The 21478-nt window shown below is 37.1% G+C and overlaps 1 protein-coding gene across 1 annotated transcript in view; it reads left to right on the top strand.

Moving 5' to 3' along the window:
• Window positions 1–21027, top strand: part of LOC145674669 (uncharacterized) — a 43668-nt gene extending 22641 nt beyond the window's left edge. Inside the window, exons 3-4 of the mRNA XM_081744896.1 lie at window positions 13839–13990; window positions 18945–21027. Coding sequence (XP_081601022.1) covers window positions 13839–13940 — 102 coding nt within the window. The 3' untranslated portion in view covers window positions 13941–13990; window positions 18945–21027. The remainder of the gene's footprint in view (window positions 1–13838; window positions 13991–18944) is intronic.
• The last annotated feature ends 451 nt before the right edge of the window (window positions 21028–21478 follow it).

The raw sequence follows: 21478 nt of genomic DNA, 5'->3' as shown, positions 1-21478 counted from the left end.
CGCCACAAGGGAGGTTACGCTGACCAGAAACTAAGTTGGCAACCACCACATACTGTTTTCGGTCGCATAAATAATTTTGGACCCACTTGGCAGCTGAAGTAGAGAAACTAAATTTTTGTACAAGTTTCTGTAGCAAAATGTCGTGGTTTACTAACTGGAATGCTTTGCTATAATCCAGTAAGGTAAGTATGGTTATGTCTCTCTTGGCCAAAGCAGAGCGTATATCATCAGTAATACTGGTAAGGGCTGTAGAAGTGCTGCAATGTTTACGAAACCTGGATTGCAAAGTGTCTAAAAAGTTATAAGTTCGAAGGTGCTCACATATTTGGTCACTTACAATATATTCAAGAGCTTTAGATAGGGCAAGTAATATTGAAATAGGCCTTAAGTCTTCTGCAGATCGGACATCCTTAGTCTTAGGAAGAGGCAGGACTCATGCTGTCTTCCACAAGACTGGGAATGTTCCGGTAGTAAGGGAAAGATTAAATAAATTGGTAATTGGGGAGAGAACGAAAGGTAATATTTTCTTGATTAATGTTGTGCTTATTTCATCAGCACCTATAGCAGTGGATTTTATCCTCTTAATCGCTTTCATTACATCATGTGGGGTAACACAAGTGAAAGAGAAAACATTTTCTTCAAAATTAGGGATTTGTCCTGTATTATCACATCTTGCGTTTATCTGTGAGCTAGAAGTATCAATTATACACAAATAATTGTTAAGATAATCGGCAGAGAAAGGAGCAGCTACATCCGGCTGGACTCTTTTGCTGCTACGAATGCCAAGTAGCTTCAAGTGGTATTAGTTTCAGGTCTTTTAGACGTCTTTTACATACTTTTGTCAACTCAATTTACGTCATAAAATATCCGGGAATCCCTAACGTCCTTTGGGGAATCGCTTGCGCCACCATTGCACAAGACTGAAAACTGCCAATTTGGATAGAGCAGGTTAGAATCCTTTGATGATATCATGCCGCATCACATCTACGCTCAGTAGTTTGTGTAATATTTAACTCTAAATTTTGTTTCCCCACGCTTTCGGCAGCTTATAACACGTAAACGACGCGATTTTCGCCCTATTATGTTTATTAGAACTTTTTTGTTTTGCTCTCAGGAATCACCCCTCTGCTTTTGTACAACTAATTTAGCGCCATACTGTATATATATATAGGGTGTCCCATATACTGTAAATATATAGGGTGTTCCATAAGTCCGTTTACATAGGCCATCTCGGTAAATATTGAAGATACGAACAAATCATAAGAGAGCAATGTTATTATAAAGTATGTGCTTTCAATCCAAAATGTTGGAATTTTCGCAATTGGACCAACCGTTTGGGCTCTACACTGGTATAGCACCCAATGGTAAAGAAAAATGCAACGTTGCCACATCTTTGTTGGACAACAATGAAAGAAGGAGTATGTAGTTTGAAGTATCCTAGATCAAAGAGAACACAAGGCACGGTTACAATGAAGGATAAGAGAAAGGATCACACGCGATGTCAATCCAAGGCAGTGGCGTCACGTCACCATCAGAAGGGGGCAGGTATGAAAAACAAATTGAAATGAATTTCTTCACGGCAAAATTGTATTAATGGCTGAGTGATGTCAACGAGACGAGACAAGATGACAATTGAATAAAATTAGAAAGGGCCTAAGTGCCAAAACTCAAAAACCAGAAAAAAGTCTATAAACATGAGTTATCTCAATGCAAATTAAACGGATACTGCGACCATGTGAGTGCTTTAAAACAGAAGCAATAACTTGTAAGAGATAAGTTCTTTACAATTGTATTCTGTTTGGTACTAAAACAACTTTAAACGAAACAATTCTACTTATTGCGGCACTTAGATCCTGTCTCATTATTCAATTGCTGTCTCGTCTAGAAATAGGAGCGCCTATATTGTCACGTTTCCAGATAAGTTGAAACGAAATAGATTAATTATCTCGTATCCAGTCGCTAATGTAGGGGTAGTGTGCCTGCTGCCACACGGCATTTGAGTAGGTAGAATGTGGGCACAAAACTTGCTCCGACGGGCCATCGTGACTGAGGTATTTTCCGGTTTTACTAAGTCCCCCCGGGTGCATGCCGAGATGGTCCCTTCTCTCTGGCCAGAGCCGATTCCTTCTCTGGTCCTAGACTCATCAAAAGGGTAGATGTGACTTTGGAGTGGAGGTCCAATCTCTCCTTGTGTCATTTCCTTGAAGAAATAAATAGATTTTCGACTGGTGAGCATCATTATTCATGCGGAAGTCTCGTCTCTTCACGTAAAGTTGTTTTCTCGTCTCATTTTGTTGAATGGTTGTCGGGTCTCGTGTCTCTGGAAACTAAGAGTTTGAGAAACGAAACGAGATACGAAATGTTCTGTCTCGTGAGCAATACTACTTATGTCATTGGAAAGGGATTAAAAATGTAGAAGTCAGTCATTTGAGATGTATCATCCCAGCATTCGTCTCATGGTCGACAATAGCATATCATCCTGTTTCTTTGACAAATGAATGACATAAAGAGAATGCAACTCATGCAACGGGTACCAGTGCTCGTATCTACTTGTTAAATGAAAGATCATAAAAGAAGGAATGTGATTTCATCTCAGTGTCGCCAGACACTGGAGCGCATGAAAGTGAATCATTGTCCTGAGCGAGGTTTGAGCATGACTGCCTGAATAGCCTGAGTCGTAGTCAGACGCGTTACTGACTGAGTTACCGTGAACTCTACAGAAACTGGGAAATAGTCGACATGAAGTAAATGAATAAAGGAAAATGAAATACTTGGGACACAGTAACTGTTCGAATGTGCGTTATTCGATGGGAAATCCCGTCGAAGGTAGAGAGATGTAGGAGGGAAATTAACTGTTAAATATTGCAGAAAGTGCCGCTGAAAGATTTTCTTAAATGAGCATAGAGGCATGATACGCCTGTTTTCGCTGAGTGGCAATGTCTCACGTAATCAAGTACGAGCAATACGCCATTCACCTTTCAGTTTTCGTTTAGTTCTGTTTATACTGGTATTGAAGTGTGTGTTGCATTCAAGTGGTGTCTTGTGTTGGTGTTGAATTGTGTGTTCCATTCAAGTGATATGTTGAATTGATGTCTGTACGTCTCCGTGTGTATGAAGAATAGTGCGTATGTTTTCACCTTCAAACAAAGCGGAAATGCCCCTTCTTCACGCATGCAGTTTGAGTCTATGTGCAGCAGCGGAACAGTTTCATCACCGCCATCCAGAGATCTTATTGCCATCCCATGCAATGATTGGCAAGTTATTGACACGCTTCAAAGAGACTGCCAATGTCTTAAACCAACCTCGCTCTGACGAACTATGATCCGTAACCGACGATGACACACGCGCTGACTTTCTGGCTAAAGTTACGTGCAGTCCAACGCGACCGATACGAAAGGTGGCCCAAGAAAGTAATAATAACCGAATGTTTCTCCAAAGAATTCTCCGCAAGCATCATTTTTATCCCTGCAAAGCACATTTCGTGCAGAAGTTGCATGGAGATGATGCCGACCGACGACGTGAAGTCTGTGAATAGTTTACACACACACAACGCGAACAAGCCAACTTTGTGGCTAACATCATGTTTTCCGACGAGGCCACGTTTCATCTTAATGGAAATTTTAACAGACATAACTACGTATATGGGCAGACAGCAACTCTCATGTTACCAAAGTTGCCCACAATCAAGTTGACTCTCGTACAAATGTGCGCTGTGCAATTCACGGCAATGTTCTGGTGGATGCTGTGTCCCTAGAGGGGAGATTAACAAGTGAAACTTATCAAAACCTGCTACAAGAATATTGGAACATTATTTGGACAACTTGCCTCTCGCGAAACCCCAACACTTTTACTTCCAACACGATGGCGCGCCACCACATTCTGGCGCAGCAGTTCGTGAACATTGGGTTGGACTTCGAGACCTAGTGGAATGGCCACCGAGATTGTCAGATATAAAACCGCTTGATTTTTTTCTGTGCAGCCACTTAAAATCCATTGTTTGCAAGGATTGTCCACGTACAATTGCTGCTCTACAACACAATATTCGTAAGGCCTGCGTTGCTATTAGCACCAAGATTCTGCAATGGGTGAGGACCAGTTTGCGACATCGTGTGGCAATTTGTGCACAATATGGACATTACTTCGAACATCTACGCTGAGTAAAGTTGCAGCATTGATTAACCTCTTTCAGATGTTTCAACAGGTAGGTAGTTTGAAGAGAATGGGTGAGGTTAGATGTGTTATCGCTTGTGTGAGTGTCGTAGTCCTTTCTCCTGACATCATTCATTTGTCAAAGGAACAAGGATGATATGCCATGGTCGACCATCAGACGAATGCTGGGATGATACATCTGAAATGGCTGACTTCTACATTTTAATCCCTTTCCAATGACATAAGTAGTATTGCTCACGAGACAGAACATTTCGTATCTCGTTTCGTTTCTCAAACTCTTAGTTTCCAGAGACACGAGACCCGACAACCATTCAACAAAATGAGACGAGAAAACAACTTTACGTGAAGAGACGAGACTTCCGCATGAATAATGATGCTCACCAGTCGAAAATCTATTTATTTGTTTAAGGAAATGACACAAGGAGAGATTGGACCTCCACTCCAGAGTCACATCTGCCCTTTTTGTGAGTCTAGGGCCAGAGAAGGAATCGGCTCTGGCCAGAGAGAAGGGACCATCTCGGCATGCACCCGGGGGGGACTTAGTAAAACCGGAAAAGACCTCAGTAAGGATGGCCCGTCGGAGCAAGTTTCGTGCCCACATTCTACCTACTCAAATCCCGTGTGGCAGGCAGGCACACTATACCTACACCAGCGTCTGAGTACGAAACAATTAATCTGTGTCGTTTGAACTTGTGTGGAAACGTGACAATATAGGCGCTCCTATTTCTAAACGAGACAGCAATTGAATAATGAGACAGGATCTAAGTGCCGCAATAAGTAGAATTGTTACGTTTAAAGTTGTCTTAGTACCAAGCAGAATAAGTTTGTAAAGTGCTTATGTTTTACAAGTTATTGCTTATGTTTTAAAGCACTCACATGGTCGCGGTACCAGTTTAATTTGCATTGCGATAACTCATGTTTATAGACTTTTTTCTGGTTTTTGAGTTTTGGCGCTTAGGCCCTTTCTAATTTTATTCAATTGTCCTCTTGTCTCGTCTCGTTGACGCCACTTAGCCATTAATACCAGTTTCCCGTGAAGAAATTCAATTTAATTTGTTTTTCGTACCTGCCCCCCTTCTGATGGTGACGTGACGCCACTGCCTTGGATTGACATCGCGTGTGATCCTTTCTCTTATCCTTCATTGTAACCGTCTCTTGTGTTCTCCTTGATCCAGGATACTTCAAACTACATACTCCTTCCTTCATTGTTGTCCAACAAAGATGTGGCAACGTTGCAATTTTCTTTACCATTGGGTGCTATACCAATGTAGAGCCCAAACGGTTGGTCCAATTGCGAAAATTCCAACATTTTAGATTGAAAACACATACTTTATAATAGCATTGCTCTCTTATGATTTGTTCGTATCTTCAATATTTACCGAGATGGCCTATGTAGACGGACTTATGGGACACCCTGTATATATAGTCAGGGGCGTCGTTAAGGGGGCTAAAGGAGGGAGCCCCCCTCCAAAGTTACCAATCTCATGACAAGTTGGCAAATTAAAATACATAGTTGGCAATTTGAAGAATGCCGTTTTGTTCAATTGACTTATTCGGTTTAACATTTTCTTAGGCACCCAGTTGCTGCAAATTATTATCAGTTCTCCTATAGACTTGGCATAAGTTTTGTGTAGTTTCCAATCTTGAAATAAATTGATATATTCGTTTAAAGTTTCTTTACTTGTTGCAAGTGATTACACTTCACTTTTGTTCATTTGATATTCGTAAACATTTTGAAGAATCTTTAATGAAAATCGGGAATTGTACCACTGACAAAAGAAGAATAGAGTTGGCATGCAGAGACAGTCAGAAGAGGCGTTTCGGTGGCAAGTAGAGAATTGACGCAAAAGCATTTGATACAAGAGCGTATACAGGTAGTGACTGGAAGAATTGATATTAATAAAACAAGAACAAGGCAGTGACTGGTTAGTATTAAGTCTGCCATACGTCCCGTAAAAAACGGGACAGTCCCGATTCTGGGCCCGAGAATCCCGCGTCCCAACAAATTTAGTCGGGACAGGCAAATGTCCCATATTTTAATTCCATCCTATTTCTGCTATCAATATAAGCTTATTCGAAAAGTAATGAAGTGGCTGGGATAATGTGAATGAACAACAAGGTGTCATAGCATGTAACAATTTTGATCAAGTTATCACAATACCCAGTCCGACTTGATAGCGAGCGAAATTTGCAACACTGTTTTTAACATTGTACCTGGTGGAAACTCGGACACACTCCAACATTAAAAAAAAAAAGAACAAACAAACTAAAAAAGGTAAGATGGCTTTGAGTGTTTCTGCATGTACAAGCACAGGAAAGATAAGTGGATTTTTCTTCAGAGAGACATTAAATAAAGTACCGTAACAAGAATTATATTTTTGAGAGGTTATGGACACAGAATTGTGCTTGGTCCAGGGCTTAGAAATATGTAAATCTGGTCCTGACAATTATACACGACACAAGGAGAAAAATCAACTTTTCATCAGATTAAACTGACAAACGTAATTTTAGTAAATACTACCATGTAAATGAATATTGCTAAACGCGCGAAGAATATTGAATGTAGATTGTATCACTGATTTGAACCGTTTGCATATTGTTTTTCTGTAAAGCATTTTTATAAGACATTATCTTAAGTTTTTAAGGCATTTTTTTATTGTAGTTGGATTGTAAACATCTTCAGTCCGTAAAGTTAATTGCAGGGAACGATGAGAGAAAAGTAGCTGCAGCTTAGGGAACTTCCGCCTATTATATTGCTGAAAAAAATGTCGGCCAGGCTAAAGGAGATGGTGATGATGAGAAATGAATGAAATGGTGGAATGAAGAAAGTGGGAGGAAACGGGAGAACCCCGAGAAACCCACGCACACAGTGTTTTTCCACTACAAAGCTCACTGGAAGTGAGCTGGGATCGAACCAAGGACCCCATGCACCAGAAGTGAACGCTATATCACTGAGCCACCGCGGCCTATTATACTGTTTTTCATAACCAGAGGTACAGTCTATTGGATTTTGTTGGAAAGTTTGGGGGGGGGAAGGGGATCTAAGGTGTCCCGTATTCCCATGAAGAAAACATGGCAGGTTTATTAGTATAAACTTTTTACTATGTATAGTATGTATTTTTTTTCTAATAGTAAAATGTCAAAGGGAAGTAGATTTTGGTACCAAAGTGAATATACTTTGTAATGTGTAACCGTGTATGCTTTGTGTGAATAAACCTTTCGCTTTAAAACAAAGGTGATCATATTAATATAAAGGACAAGAATAGCTTATTTCAGTTCTGTTTTGCAGTAAGACTTTCTATTTACATGGCTTTTCGAGTAGGGAGAACTGAACAAAAGTGTGTTTTGGAAATGGTATCATCAGTGCCTTGCATAACGGGGGGCGATAGCTCCGGGCGCCGAAGAAAGGGAGCGCAAAATTGGGGAGAAAAATGAAAAAAGAGAATGAAAGAAAAAGAGAGAAAGGAAGAATTACTAGTATGTACTTAAATACTCTTTCTGGTTTAGAAAGTGGTCCTATAATGTTACTCATGTTAGGAAAATATATGTACACATATATAAAATGGAAGGAAAAAAGTATTAAAAGGTGTTCAAAATCAAGGAAAAGCAGGGTTTATTTTTGAAATTTTTTTTACGCTTCGCGCCAACCATGGTGGCGCTTCGCGGATGATCTGTCGCCCTAACTCATATGTAAGAGGACGCCGTCGTATACTCTCGCCCTGGGTGCTGATTTTCCATGGCACGGCACAGGGGGGCACAGTAGGTTTCTGGAAATGTTGTTCGATGGACGAAAGCTACAATGGATGAATCAAGTCGTTCTGTCGCTTCCGCTATGAACCTAAGTGCATGATTCCAAAAGTCACATTTTGGAGGGCCAAACAATACGTCTGCTGGGTGAAAGCATAGACCGGTGTGTGTTTCACTTCATTTACATACAAATGTGTTGCCTGTCCTACTTTATTTTTAATCACGTAGTTGGTTCTTTCGGAAAGTAAAACAAAAATTGCAGTTCTTCCTTTCTTTGTAGTATTTATAAGTCAAAGAATTACGTAACCATTGTATGTTACTTATGTAGCTCATGGGGGAGCAAGCGAGGCGCGTGCCCCGGGCTTGTGGTTGGAGGGGCACCTAAAAGGGAGGTTATATATTAGTATTTTTCTTGCCGGTATTTAATAATTTTCATCAGAGTGCGAAATTATGAAACCGAAGTGGGAGGACACTGGAGGACCGAAGAGAAAAAAAATCTGCGTATTTCTGGTGAGGATTGACTGGAGCAGATTACCTAAACTAGCCATAAGTTGTCAAATTAACAGTTGTGCATCGTGGGAGATGATAATGATTCTGAGTTGAGGTGTGAAATTTTACTCGAAACCGGGGGCTGTTCGTATTCGTATCTCAGATGGGGCATGGAATGGGACGAATATCAAAATAAGGTTGCTGTAAAGTTTTCCGCAGGGTTGGTAAAAGTGAGACTAAGATTTTCGAAACACTTGTTATATATATATATATATATATATATATATATATATATATATATATATATATATATATATATATATATATACCAAGACTTGGTATTTTCAAAATCAAGACTTGGCAATTTCAAGTTTCATCCCCCCCCCCCAATCTTGTAATGCTCGCTACGCCGCTGTATATAGTCATGCTCATATATATACTAGTTGAACCTGCGCTCTCTATACATCGCATCATTCACGTATGAGCATGAATCTCCTTGTTATTCCTCACATCTGTCTGTACATGTTCCTTTGCAGACATAAGGGAAAGACATGTTGATAAAAATAGGCAAGAGATACCGTAAAGGGGACAATTTTTCGATTACTTTTTTAATATCTCGCACCGTTTGCAAGATTTGAGCCTACTTCCGATTGGGTCTTTTAATTCATGTATGATCAGTGTTTTCTTCTTGCATGCAGTATGTAATAAGCAAATACGTTACACACACAATTAATTATAATGTCAGTGATATGTGGTGTTCATTGGGCAAAACCTCCAAACAATAAAGATTCATCTTAGACTGGAGAAATGGTTATCCATTATTTTTCATTATATTTTGGCCATTCAACAAAAGGCCTGAGAGATATGCAACTCCTTATACAATTATGTGTTGTTGGAATGTATAATGCATATGATATGATGGTTGAGTTTTTTTTTTCAAATTTTAACACTTCCAGTGTACCCATAAAAATGTAATCAAGAAATAATGGCCATTTCCTTTTTAAATATTCAATTAGAACTGGACAATCTACGTAAAATTTGCAATCGATTAGTGAAAACGTCATCTTTCTAGAGCCTGTAGTTTCCGAGATCTCATTGTCGAAAGGATTGACCACAAACATATAAACGTTCGCAAACGTATAGTTTAAATGAACTCCAAAGATGGCAGCACAACTCATTTGCATTGATTTTGGTGAAGGTTTATAAAATGCAGAGGCTTTGGACAATAGTTTTAAAAAACAAACTTTATATATTAAAAAAATGTGTTTAAATAATTGATTTAAAGTACACATAATTTTAAAGTCTGTCTTTTTAAACGTGTAATCACAAATAACCGTAAATCAAAGGTTTGAAATCCAAAGTTAGAGTTTGGAGTTCAGCCGTTAAGTACTTTCCGCTGATAAAGTGGCTGTGCACGCGACTTTGGTGCACGACGTGTCGGATTCGATTCTCGGTAATTGCATATTTGAGTCCATTCTAGTAGTTCGGACTTCCCCTTAAACTTTAAGTCCACGCCTTATAATCCTTAGTGCTGAAAATATGCGTTTGTTTGTGGAGAATCCAATAAGTGTAAGAACATCCTAGAATTGGTTCAGAAAATGATCATCAGGACAGGAATCCCTGGAAGATGAACCTCGTGCAGGACAACTGCTAGTCATCAACGTGATACATTGAAAAAAGGGACTGAAACGGATCGAGACCAGTCCAGCCAGATCAATGGTCAACATTTATCTTGATACGCGGTTGTAATTTTTAAACTAATAGACAAAAACACTGAAATTTCGTACCGTCCAAATATTGGCAGGGGGACATTGTTCAACATACTTGTTGTGTGTGATACCACCAAATTAACAGTGTTACCTGTCCAATATAAAGTATTTTTCAAATAATACTACCTCAGGTTGTTGCATATTTCATATCTGGATGTTAAGTAAAAACTAACAATAGTTATTCAGTGTTGCAAACTAAGAACACTATAGTATCACAAACATCAAAAATTTGGTGCCCTAACTAAGGCAGGCGGGGCAACTCTCATTCAAGGTGCTTTAATGTCTAGTACGTACGTCATCATACGACAGAATTCAAATGAATAGAAACAAAGACACAAGAGATTGAAAGTTCTTCTTTTATCAAAAGGATTTATTTCAAAAAATGCTTACATAGTATTTCCTCTAATTACTCAGATGTCATTCTATACATGCGAAGATCAAAATGCCGTTTACAGCAACTTGATATATCAAACCGTTCTGGAAATACGATAAATATTGGTATAGTTTGCAATACTGTTTGAAATTATGTAATTCCGAGAACTTGTTGTAATTACACATATCCAAATGGATTGTTGTGACGTCATAGAAGCATCGTAAATCAAAAAGTGTTTCTAAAAGTTCCAACAAATACACCATTTTAAACAATGTATCAAATTGAACCATTTATTTCGTAACTTTGTATTCGTTTAACATATCAAATTGCTGTAAACGGCATTATCGTATTTGTGTCTATTTAAAACAATCTACGGAATCCGCTGTGAAGTCTATCTAAACAATAGAAAGTCCTTTGAAAGAAATTTTCAATTCCTTGTAAATTTGTTTCCACTTGTTCAAAATGCGTGATCTAAATAAAATAAATTCGAACAAATTATTGATAGAACTTAATTTACCACAAATTCAAGACAATAGTAATTTAGATCAACTAGCAATAAACATAGAAGATAGAACTAGAGAGACACTCAAAACTCAATAAATGGAAACAAAATAAATACAATAAATAATAATACAAGTCCTTATTGGAGAGAAGAAATTAGCATACTAAAGAGAGATATATGAAAAGCAAGAAACATATACCAACAAACATTGCATCAAGATATAAGACAGAGAAGATTAAAAAAAAAAAAAAAAAAACAGAAAATTGAAGAAAAAATATCTGAAGAAAATGGTTGAAAATCATTTGAATCGAAAGAACTCAATATTGATTCTTGTGAAGAGCCCTACAATATAATATGCAAAGAATACAACAATTATTAAAGTATGTTGGAACCTACACAACTGGCTGGGAAAATACGATATCACATTTGATGGATAACCTGGTGGCAAAAACGAACTAGAAATAGATAATAAAGAGAATAAAAAATAAGAGAATAAAAGGACATCTCATCAAACATGATATAATAGAAGAAGTATCAAATCAAGAACTTGAATTCTATATTTCAAAAATCATGAATAAAAGCTATCAGTTCAAGAAGAAATTAAGGACGAAACCTACGAAAAGGATCCCATAGGTCACCATACTTAGTAAGTCTATATAATACATGCCTGAAACAAGGAAAATCCCTTAAAAGATGTAAGGAAGGTAATCTAGTAATTTTAAAGAAGAGTGAGGAGAAAAGCAACGAAGATTCAAACTCCTATAGACCCATCTGCTTACTAAATGTAATTGGAAAACTCTTCGAAAAAAAGGAAAAGAGACATAGCAAATTGTATTCTACAATGTGGGTTTAGAAATGAGAAAAGTATATAAACGGTAGTGAAAAGACTAATAGACCTATTAAAGTCAGGAGAAATACCAACTAGTAATATATGCAGATATCAGTGGTGCCTTTGGTAATTTGTGTTGGCCATCTATGTTTAGGAGGTTGAAAGAATCAAACACAGGCAAAAGATGCATAAAACAATGAGACAGTGTTGGACAAACAGAGAAATCAAATTAAAGGTCTCAAGGAAATTAAAAGCAACCATGGGAAATAAAGATTGATCATAAGTATCAATAATTGGCCCCACAATGTAGGATGCAGTAATACAACCCTCTTTCGAAAAAATACAGGAAACGCAAGAGCAGTTAGATACGCTGATGATATACCAATCATGGCAATAACATCATCTAGAAGTGAAAAAGAAAGAAGAGGAAATATTTTAAAACAACTTGGCGATTGGTGTTAGGAAATAAAACAAAATTTACAATTTTTGTCAAAAATGCTAAGAGATCCGAAATTAAAAATTGATCCAATAAGTATAAAAACGTTAAAGAATTCAAATATGGTTGGAAGAAAACTTAACTTTAACAAACATATAGAAGAAACAAGTGACAACCGCAAAAGATATCAGACAAATTATTGACTTCAGCAAAACGAAACTATAAAATACGAGCTCAAGTTCTGAAACTACATAACAAAACAACACTTACAGCTATTAATGAATTACTAGCAACAAAAAAAAAAAAAAAAAAAGCGTGAAAATGCAAGCAATGACGTCGGACGACCAGCGAGTATATGTGTGCACACAAAGAAGCCCAAACCACATGTTCCATTCAGTAGCAGATGCCTTTTCAGTGAGTACAAATTTTTCTGTGTTCTAGCTTACACCTGAGGAAGTAAAGGTTGCCTAGTTGATTGCTGGGACCCAAATATCTTCAATATAGCCATACGCATGGCGAGTTGGTCGCCCACAGACTGGCATTTGACCGATGTGAGATCAAAATGGCGAACGAAAGGGGTTTTTCTCCCAGAAATCAACTAGGCAATCTCTACTGCTGCATCTACTTCCTCAGCTGTGAACTAGAACCCAGAATAACTTGTACTCAGTGATAAGGCTACTGTGTGAAACATGTCGCTTGGGATGCCCGCGCGTGTGCAAGCACTCAGTGGTCGACCGATATCATTGCTTGCTGCCACATAAGCTATTTTTCTACCAATACCATCACCCGACGATGTCCAGATCATTTGGTAACCTGGTGGACCCAATGAACTTTCCAGTCGATCAAACAATCGCAAGGGGATGATACGATTCCTTGCAATCTTGTTGAAAAGGTTCCGTTCATGTGGTGACATTCAAGCAATCTTATTTCCCATCGACCATTGTGGGTCGCCGAGATAAAAGTACCCATCATAGCTACATTTCCATAACAACAGACGTAAGTAGAAGTAACCTCACCTACTGAATAAACACATCATGGTATGCAATGCGGACAATTTGCGTGATGGAGTTTCCCCAAAAACAAAAAACAAAAAACAAAAACAAAAAAAAAATGTCGAATACTTTCAAGACAAGCCTTGTGCGTAATCATATTGCTATAATTTTGTTGGTGTATCCAATTCTTTTCACTCTCGAATTTTTAAAACCTGTATCGCATCATCTTCTTTTACTTCCATTTTTGCTGTTGTTATTTTCTGCAATTTTGGTCCATTACATTGTGTTCATTTCAGTTGTTAGAGTATAGTTTTTATTTGATGTATATAAATTCACTATATGCTAATTGTTCTTATTAACTAGAAAAAATGAGAGTATATTTTAGCTTCTGATATCGAAAGTATCAAATTTCCAATAGAACTTAAGACTTTTAATATATTTGAAAATATTTATAATTAAATGCATAATTAGATTTTCTAGCTGCTTTGATATCTGATATTTCATTACTAATTACTTCTTGTACTCAATTAGGGATTTTTGATGAGAGTACACTCCAAAAGCTATCCACATTATTGGATCCACCGTCAAATGCCTGGGAAGACCTTGCTCGTTTTTTCAGATGCGACTATATAATATTTGTCAACTGTGAGAGCTATACCCGGAAGATATTAGGAGACATCAAAGTAAGTGTAAATTTCATGTGATGAGACAAAAGTCTCAAAGCATTTTACATGAAAATATATCACAAAATAGTGCCATATTAATTTGAATGTTTCGTTTATAATGACACTGCTACGTTAGTTTATTTTGGCACTTTAAAAGTGGATTTCAGAGAATAATAATTAAGGTTGAATAAATATGTAATTCATACCTAAAAACTAAGATGTTAGAGCCTAAAATTATTTCAACTTTATTTTAATGAAAGAAATGTATAAACTTAGTACCATAGTAATTGAATCAGAATTTCATTTGGAGGAACCAACAAAGACCGGGTTTGATGCAGTTGTCCGTTTGAATAATGAAGATTTAAACTTACATTATATTAAAGAATAGTGATCCTGTCAATGCCTAGGGTCATTTTGGGTAATATGGGCAGTTCGATAATATAGACAGAACTAAGGTTTTCAGAGTATTACTCATACCAGAATCACTTTGTAATCTAAAGCTAGATTTCTTAGTTGATAACATTAAGTACACCAGTTACAATCTGGATACAAATGTGCACGACGGTTGTGCTGTTATTTGTGTTATTTTAAAAATACAAAGGCGTTGTTTTATTAGTTGGAAATAAACTGAAACATATGAACAAAAACTATATTTAATTTTTTCATATTATATACATTTAAATTTATCACATTTGGTTTCGATGTCTAACATTGTAGTTTTCAAGTAACTCAGAATATTACAATGCACATTGTGTATTTTCTTTTTAATGTTTCCATGCATTTTATAGTATTATTGTACGGCTTAAATTTATTCAGTATTTAGTACCATTTCATCCATTATTATATTTTGCTCTTAGTTTCTCATGGATAATTTAAGTACCAATGAGAGGCAACTGCCCATTTTATCCATAATACCTGCCCATATTACCCATTCATTTTGTTAAACATGAGTAATTGCAGTAAGGTTAATATTTTTAATTTTCTCTACAACCACTCAAATATTTTTGAAAGAAAACTCTATGACAGTAAACACAATGTATCAATCTAAATTGCTATAATATTTGTCGTCGAATTATATTTTAATATCTATGAGAAATCTTAACATTTTTCTTTTACTGCCCATATTAACCCAAATTACCCTATATATTGTTCCTGCGTCAAGTTGCCACCATTGTCGAATGTTAGTATATCTTTCTTTTCCTAGGCTGAAGTCCACAGAGAATCGAATCTGGGACCTCTTGTGTGAACATACATACTCACAAGAAACATTTTTAGAACAGATTACAAGGAATAAAATAAAGTTGTTCGTTACTGTGTATAATTGTCAAATATACCGCGTAAGGCTTTGCTGATAGGGAGAAACAGAAACTAAAATAAGTATTCAATATTAGTTATTGGAATTTATGATATCCTTGGAAGGGAATGTGCAAGCTTAAAATTACAGTATAGCTGTATCTGTCTTATACATATGATTTTGAAGTGGCTATAATACTTTACTAAGCCACTGTTCTTTTCTTGTTCTTTGTGAATGAAAGGTTTAGCTCACCACTGACGAATACAATTACTAATATTAGGATAAATGGGTTGTGTTCATCATGCTAGGGAGGAGGTTGCTTGATTTCTAGGGAGGAGGTTGCTTGATTTCTATGTTGTGTTCTTGACTTTATGTCAAGCAATATTTTATTTCAAAAGTATTTCTGTTTCTCGCCCTGTCAACGAACAATGAATGAAATTAAATATCAAAGACTTTTCACACTTTTATTGTATCGTGATTTTATTACAAGACTAATATTGTTTCAAAATATACAGTACAGATTTCAAATTCTTTCATTTTTTGTAAGTTAATCACAATAGATATCAAACGTACTGACAGACGGTGGGAGTATATTAAACTTTGCATATAACAGGTTGCAAAAAAAAGTAGGTTACCGGGAACACAAAACGGTTAAGAAACTATTGGTTACATATCAGATGTTGCAGAAAATACGGGAAAAGAGGGCGCGGAAACAGATTAATACGGAAGAGGGGAAGAAAGATGCACAAGAAGTTAAGAATTCAAACATATAGAATAAAGGAAGAGAATTACAAAAGAAAAAGTGAGGATGTAGAAGAATTAGAAAGAGTTGGGAAACATGAGGAAATCTATGGAACTTCGAAGGAAACAATGGAGTATTACAATAGCAGTAGAAAATAAGAATGAGAAGATAGCGAGAGAAGCGAAGTCTTAGGAAGATGGAAAGAATACGTTGAGAACTTATATGAGAGTAGAGATAGACCGTGTGGCCTAGATTTTGAAGCAAAAAATGAAGTACGCGAGGATGATAAAGAGTTATTATTCTACATGATGACTTTGAAGAGCTATATCAGAGATCAGGAATGAAAATGGCAACCGAGATAGTTAATATACCAATCGAATTCATTAAGAGTATGGAAAACAAGGGCAAAAAAGAATTGTTCCGACTCTGCAATGAATATATGGAACAGGAGAGTGGTCAAATGATTTCCTGAAGTTGATCATGGTACTGTTGGCTAAAAAATCGAACTCAGAGAGATGTGAGGGTCATATCGCATGCAGCAAAGATTATGCTTCGAATACTAAACAGAAGGTTGTATTGAAGAACAAATGAAGAAGTTGAGGAGGAACAGTTCGAGCTTACGAGAGGTAAGGGCACAAGAGATGCAATTCATATATTAAGGGTAATCGGTGAAAGGTTTATAGAAAAAGAAAAAGAGATGTATATAGTATTTATTGATCTAGAGAAGGCTTTTGACCACGTGAATTGGAAATTGTTGTTGGAAGTTCTAAAGAAAGTGGAAGTGAAATGGAAAGATCGAAGACTCATAAGAAACTTACATATAAACCAACAAATAAGTGTTAGAATAAGGTAGGGAGTGCAATTTCAAGGGGAGTTCGACAGTGATACCACCTCTTGCTAACATTGCCAACACTATCTACAAAAGGTAGTGAGAAAGAGACTACATAATGAAGACAGCATTTCAGTAGGAGGTAGAATGATTAGATATATACGGTTTGCAGATGATATGGTGCTTGTTGCGGAATCTGAAAAGAAAACCAATAAGATGTAAGAAGGAATACGGCCTAGTTTAGCCCCAATTTCATCTCCCTATTAATTTGCCCGAACCTGATTGCAATCGATAGCTTCCGATGCATAGAACATGCCTGTGAAGGAACCAGAGTGGTCAGATGCACCGTTCCTGAGATATCGCGTTCCAAAGGTGTGGTATGCCACGAGATGGTGCCAGCATCGAGGCTAAGTGACGCCGAATAAACCTCACCAGAGTCCTTCAGTTTTCGCGTTTTGCATCCTTCTCAAATAAGCGCAATAAAGCAGTGAAAACGAGTGCAGTGTAATCGTTTTCTTTTGCAACAACTATAAGCACCAAACACGAATACAATCAGCTGAGAGAAGAAAAGATAGAAACAACGAGCTTGATCAACGAGTTTAATACGATACAGGGTTATGTCTGTGACCACTATAACGTGTTAGCTTCACACTTTATACAAATACCCTCGGGGCATGAAAAGGCGATCTCGCAGCTGAGAGAAGAAAAGATAGAAACAACGAGCTTGATCAACGAGTTTAATACGATACAGGGTTATGTCTGTGACCACTATAACGTGTTAGCTTAACATTTTATGCAAATATCCTCGGGACGTAAAGAGGCGATCTCGCAGCTTCGCCTTGATACTGGCGCCATCTCGTGGCATCCCTCACCTTTGGAACGCGATATCGCAGGAATGGCGTATTTGACCACTCTGGTTCCTTCACAGGCGTGTTCTACGCATCGGAAGCAATCGCTTGCACTCAAGTTCAGGCAAATTCATCGGGAGATGACATTGGCGCCTAGAGACCGCACTCTTTGAGGAAAGTCTGTGAAGAATATGGGATCAAATAAATATTAGAAAGACAAAAGCCATGGTGATTGGAACGAAGTGATCTGTGTCAAATATAGAAGTAAAAGAGGAGAAAATAGAACAGTGACTAGTTTTCGATACCTGTGTAGTATTATTAGTGATGACTAGCAGCGTTCACCCCGCTTCGCTGCGGTCACCCCGGAACGCAATAAACTTTGTTACTTAGATAATTTTTACTTTTTCGCTTTCAAGTGATATGATAAAAACCATAGAAGATTGCACTAATGTTAACATTATATCGCCTGTCATTTATGTTAACCCGCCCCGCTTCGCTGCGGTCACCCCAACCCGCCCCGCTTCGCTGCGGTCATCCCGGAACGCAATAAACTTTGTTACTTAGATAATTTTTACTTTTTCGCTTTCAAGTGATTTATAGCGCCTGTCATTTATGTTAACCCGCCGAGTCACAGGGTCATGCGGGTTGCATATAAGTACGTTTATTTTTATATGATGAACTAATAACAAAGGATTTGTACGTATGGACACCTGAATGGTCAATTATCTCAAGACACTGCTAATTGAAAATTAAAGTGATATGATAAAAACCATCTAGGGTCCAAATCCTAACAACCCCCCAAAAATGAAAGAAATCGGTTCAACCGTATTAGCGTGATGAGCGAACAAAGGATTTTTTCTACGTATGAACACCTGATTGGTCAATTATCTCAAGACACTGCTAATTGAAAATTAAAGTGATATGATAAAAACCATCTAGGGTCCAAATCCTAACAACCCCCCAAAAATGAAAGAAATCGGTTCAGCCGTATTAACGTGATGAGCGGACAAAGGATTTTGTGCGTTCTCTTTTATATATATATAGAAGATATGAAGTGCGAACGTGAAATAAAATTTTTCATTTAAACCGATAAAATTTAAATCTCCATTTTTTAAAATACATATTTCCGCTCCTCTGTCTCTTCTGGTCTTGCAATTACTTTGGAATTCACGTTTCACATAAAGTCATTCTTTGTTTAGATGTATTTTTTGGGTGCAACAAACTCAGTTCTTTAAATCTAATTCCTTTTCTTTTTTCAGATTGAGCAAGCCCCACACGTAGCAAAACTGCTCTCAAGGTTAGGTGAACAACAGGCTGCGGCCATCATAACAGAAGCTCTTCAAAAGAATTCGCTTTGCAAGAAGAAGTCAGCTTAAAAGAAGAAAACAAAGTAATTTATGTAGATGAAACAGTTTATAATAGTACTTTCTGTATGGCCAAACATGTCATTTGAAGGATGTGTGATTAAGTACCTGATTCTCCATTTTATTTGCTAGTCAATTAAAAATTTTGTTAAGTATTGTAAGTTTTCTCCTTAACCAGTTTACTTTGTGCAATATTTCACCATACGGGCAAATAAAGGAATAAATGCCGCCGAGAAATCGTAGAGGAGAAGCAATTTTAAAGCTAGCGCTGGTCAATAAAACGCACGGCTTGTTCAACTAAATCGAGCCTCAAGTCCTATCGAGCGGCCACAGGCAAGAAACATACAAATAAATATCTTCAATACAATACAATAATATATCTATACGCACTATGGAATTCTGTTTCGATCGTTTGCACGGCGAAAGAGAACCAATCAACATTGAATTTCTTAGCAAGGAGTTGGCGTTGCCAGCGGTTTTCGCAAATGATATCTTCGGTTGTCAGTAATCACAATGCCTCCGTCTGCTTTGCTTGCCTCGTGTAAATAGTCGATTAAGTGCAGAAAGATCAGATATGAAACTAACTCTACTTCATATCTGCCTGTTACTCTTCTTTTCCTGCTTTTGTAGCCTAAAAATAACTATGTATTCATTTCAGATTCTTGGACTATTGTGTCTAGGTTAGAACCTACATTTTCTTGCTTATTTTCTTGGCTGCGCACACCACGACCATATGTCAGCCGACGTTTAGATCCAAAATTTCTACACAGCTGTCGCCAGATCGGAAGTTGGTTCCGTAGGTGCTATTGTGTATCCACATTTGACTAGTTACGTGACATTTCAAGGGTTTTGCCGAGTTGGTTGTCTGTATGTATTCTTTCTGTACTAAAGGCTTTTTGATTAAAAATCCCCTAAGACACGATAGGGAGAGTCAAGACTTTTGTATTGCACCGAAAATCCCAGTTTTACTCAGGTTGGCACTTGTCCCGTTATTTGTCTGCTTACCTCATTTATTTTCTATTGTGAACTTGGTAGAGAAGAGTGGACCAGAGTAAGTACTTCATCGTTTTGCGTACAATTCAAAGGGAAATCCTTATTTTCCTTTACACATATCATGAAAAGAATCCTTATCAATGCACACTCATAAACGCTTCTAAACATCATGACCTTTCTTTTGTCGGAGTAATTGTGAACCTGACTGCAATAGTGGTCTAACATCCAAATCACTAAGTCCAAATCATAGATAAAAACCAAATTGCAAAATAAATCTCAATTTCTAGTGCAAATTCAAAGTACAACATATGAAGTTGAGAGTTTCGTTGTGCTAGCTGCCAAGTAATTTTCAGGGGAGAATGGACAACTTTAAATTTGTGTTCTTTTTAAAATTATTGTTGGTTTGACCACTATTACTCCCAGGTCCACAATTGGTGAAATAGAAAGTGATCACATTGGACCGGAAAAACCGGTATGACCTACTGACAGGAAATCAAGATACCAAAAATCACACCAGTTGTTATAAAAATAGACGGGTTAAATTTACAAAGGTGTAAGTCACCTTTCCAAAAATAAAGACTTAGACACAGAAACGAGATCTAAGTAGTTCAATATATTAATAGAAAACGTAAGTCATAGCTTCATTCAACTGGCAACAGATGGCAGTGAAATTTCTACTGACAAAGAAAGAACTGTTTTGTTCCCGAATTTACTACAGCACCTTTCGTGATTGTTTCTGGAAAGCAAACAAAATGTGTCTTACAGCAGTGTAAATTTAACCCGTCCAAATGAGCTCTACTATATTGAATTAATGCCAAAATTTACACTTGTTTGATTGTCATTTCTCTCTCTCTCTCTTCTCATTTAACTTTGTTTCTTGCTCGTTTCAATTGCACTGTTGAGTTTATTGTTCAGCGAACTTAATAAAATGTAAATATTTATCATTTTCCTATTTATGAAAACGTGTTCATTCACACGTCAGTAGCGTTACAATCCTGTTTCAAGTTATCCGGTTCATCCAACACAACTAACAAGGGAATGAAGGGAGAATTGATATCGAGTTGGAACTTTGTGCATACATCAATCGAAAGCACTAATGATGCTGATTAAGAATCTGTAATAAAAAGTTTCCACATAAATGTATTAAAGGAGTTATGTCGATTTGTCACTTTTCACAGTTTTCGCACTTTTTCACGTTATTTCAATTCCAATCGCTACCAAACACACACAAACGACTAATTCACGCACTAGAAATCGTTTGGAAATGTTTTCGTTACTCATATTTGAGGAAACATTACGTTTGGAGCATAACAGAATCAAATGTATTAGTTGACATAAGATGTGCAGTAATGATATTTCAGCACATACTCAGGGTTATCAACAAGAAAATGGATCAATCAAAAAATGTCTTTGCACCAAGAGCAACGGATTCTCGC

This window comes from Thermobia domestica, chromosome 17 (genome assembly GCF_964235325.1).
Source record: "Thermobia domestica chromosome 17, izTheDome1.hap1.1, whole genome shotgun sequence".
Taxonomy (NCBI): Eukaryota; Metazoa; Arthropoda; class Insecta; order Zygentoma; family Lepismatidae; genus Thermobia; species Thermobia domestica.
The sequence above is the reverse complement of the archived record's forward strand: the minus strand, read 5'-3'. Positions and strand labels throughout refer to the sequence as shown.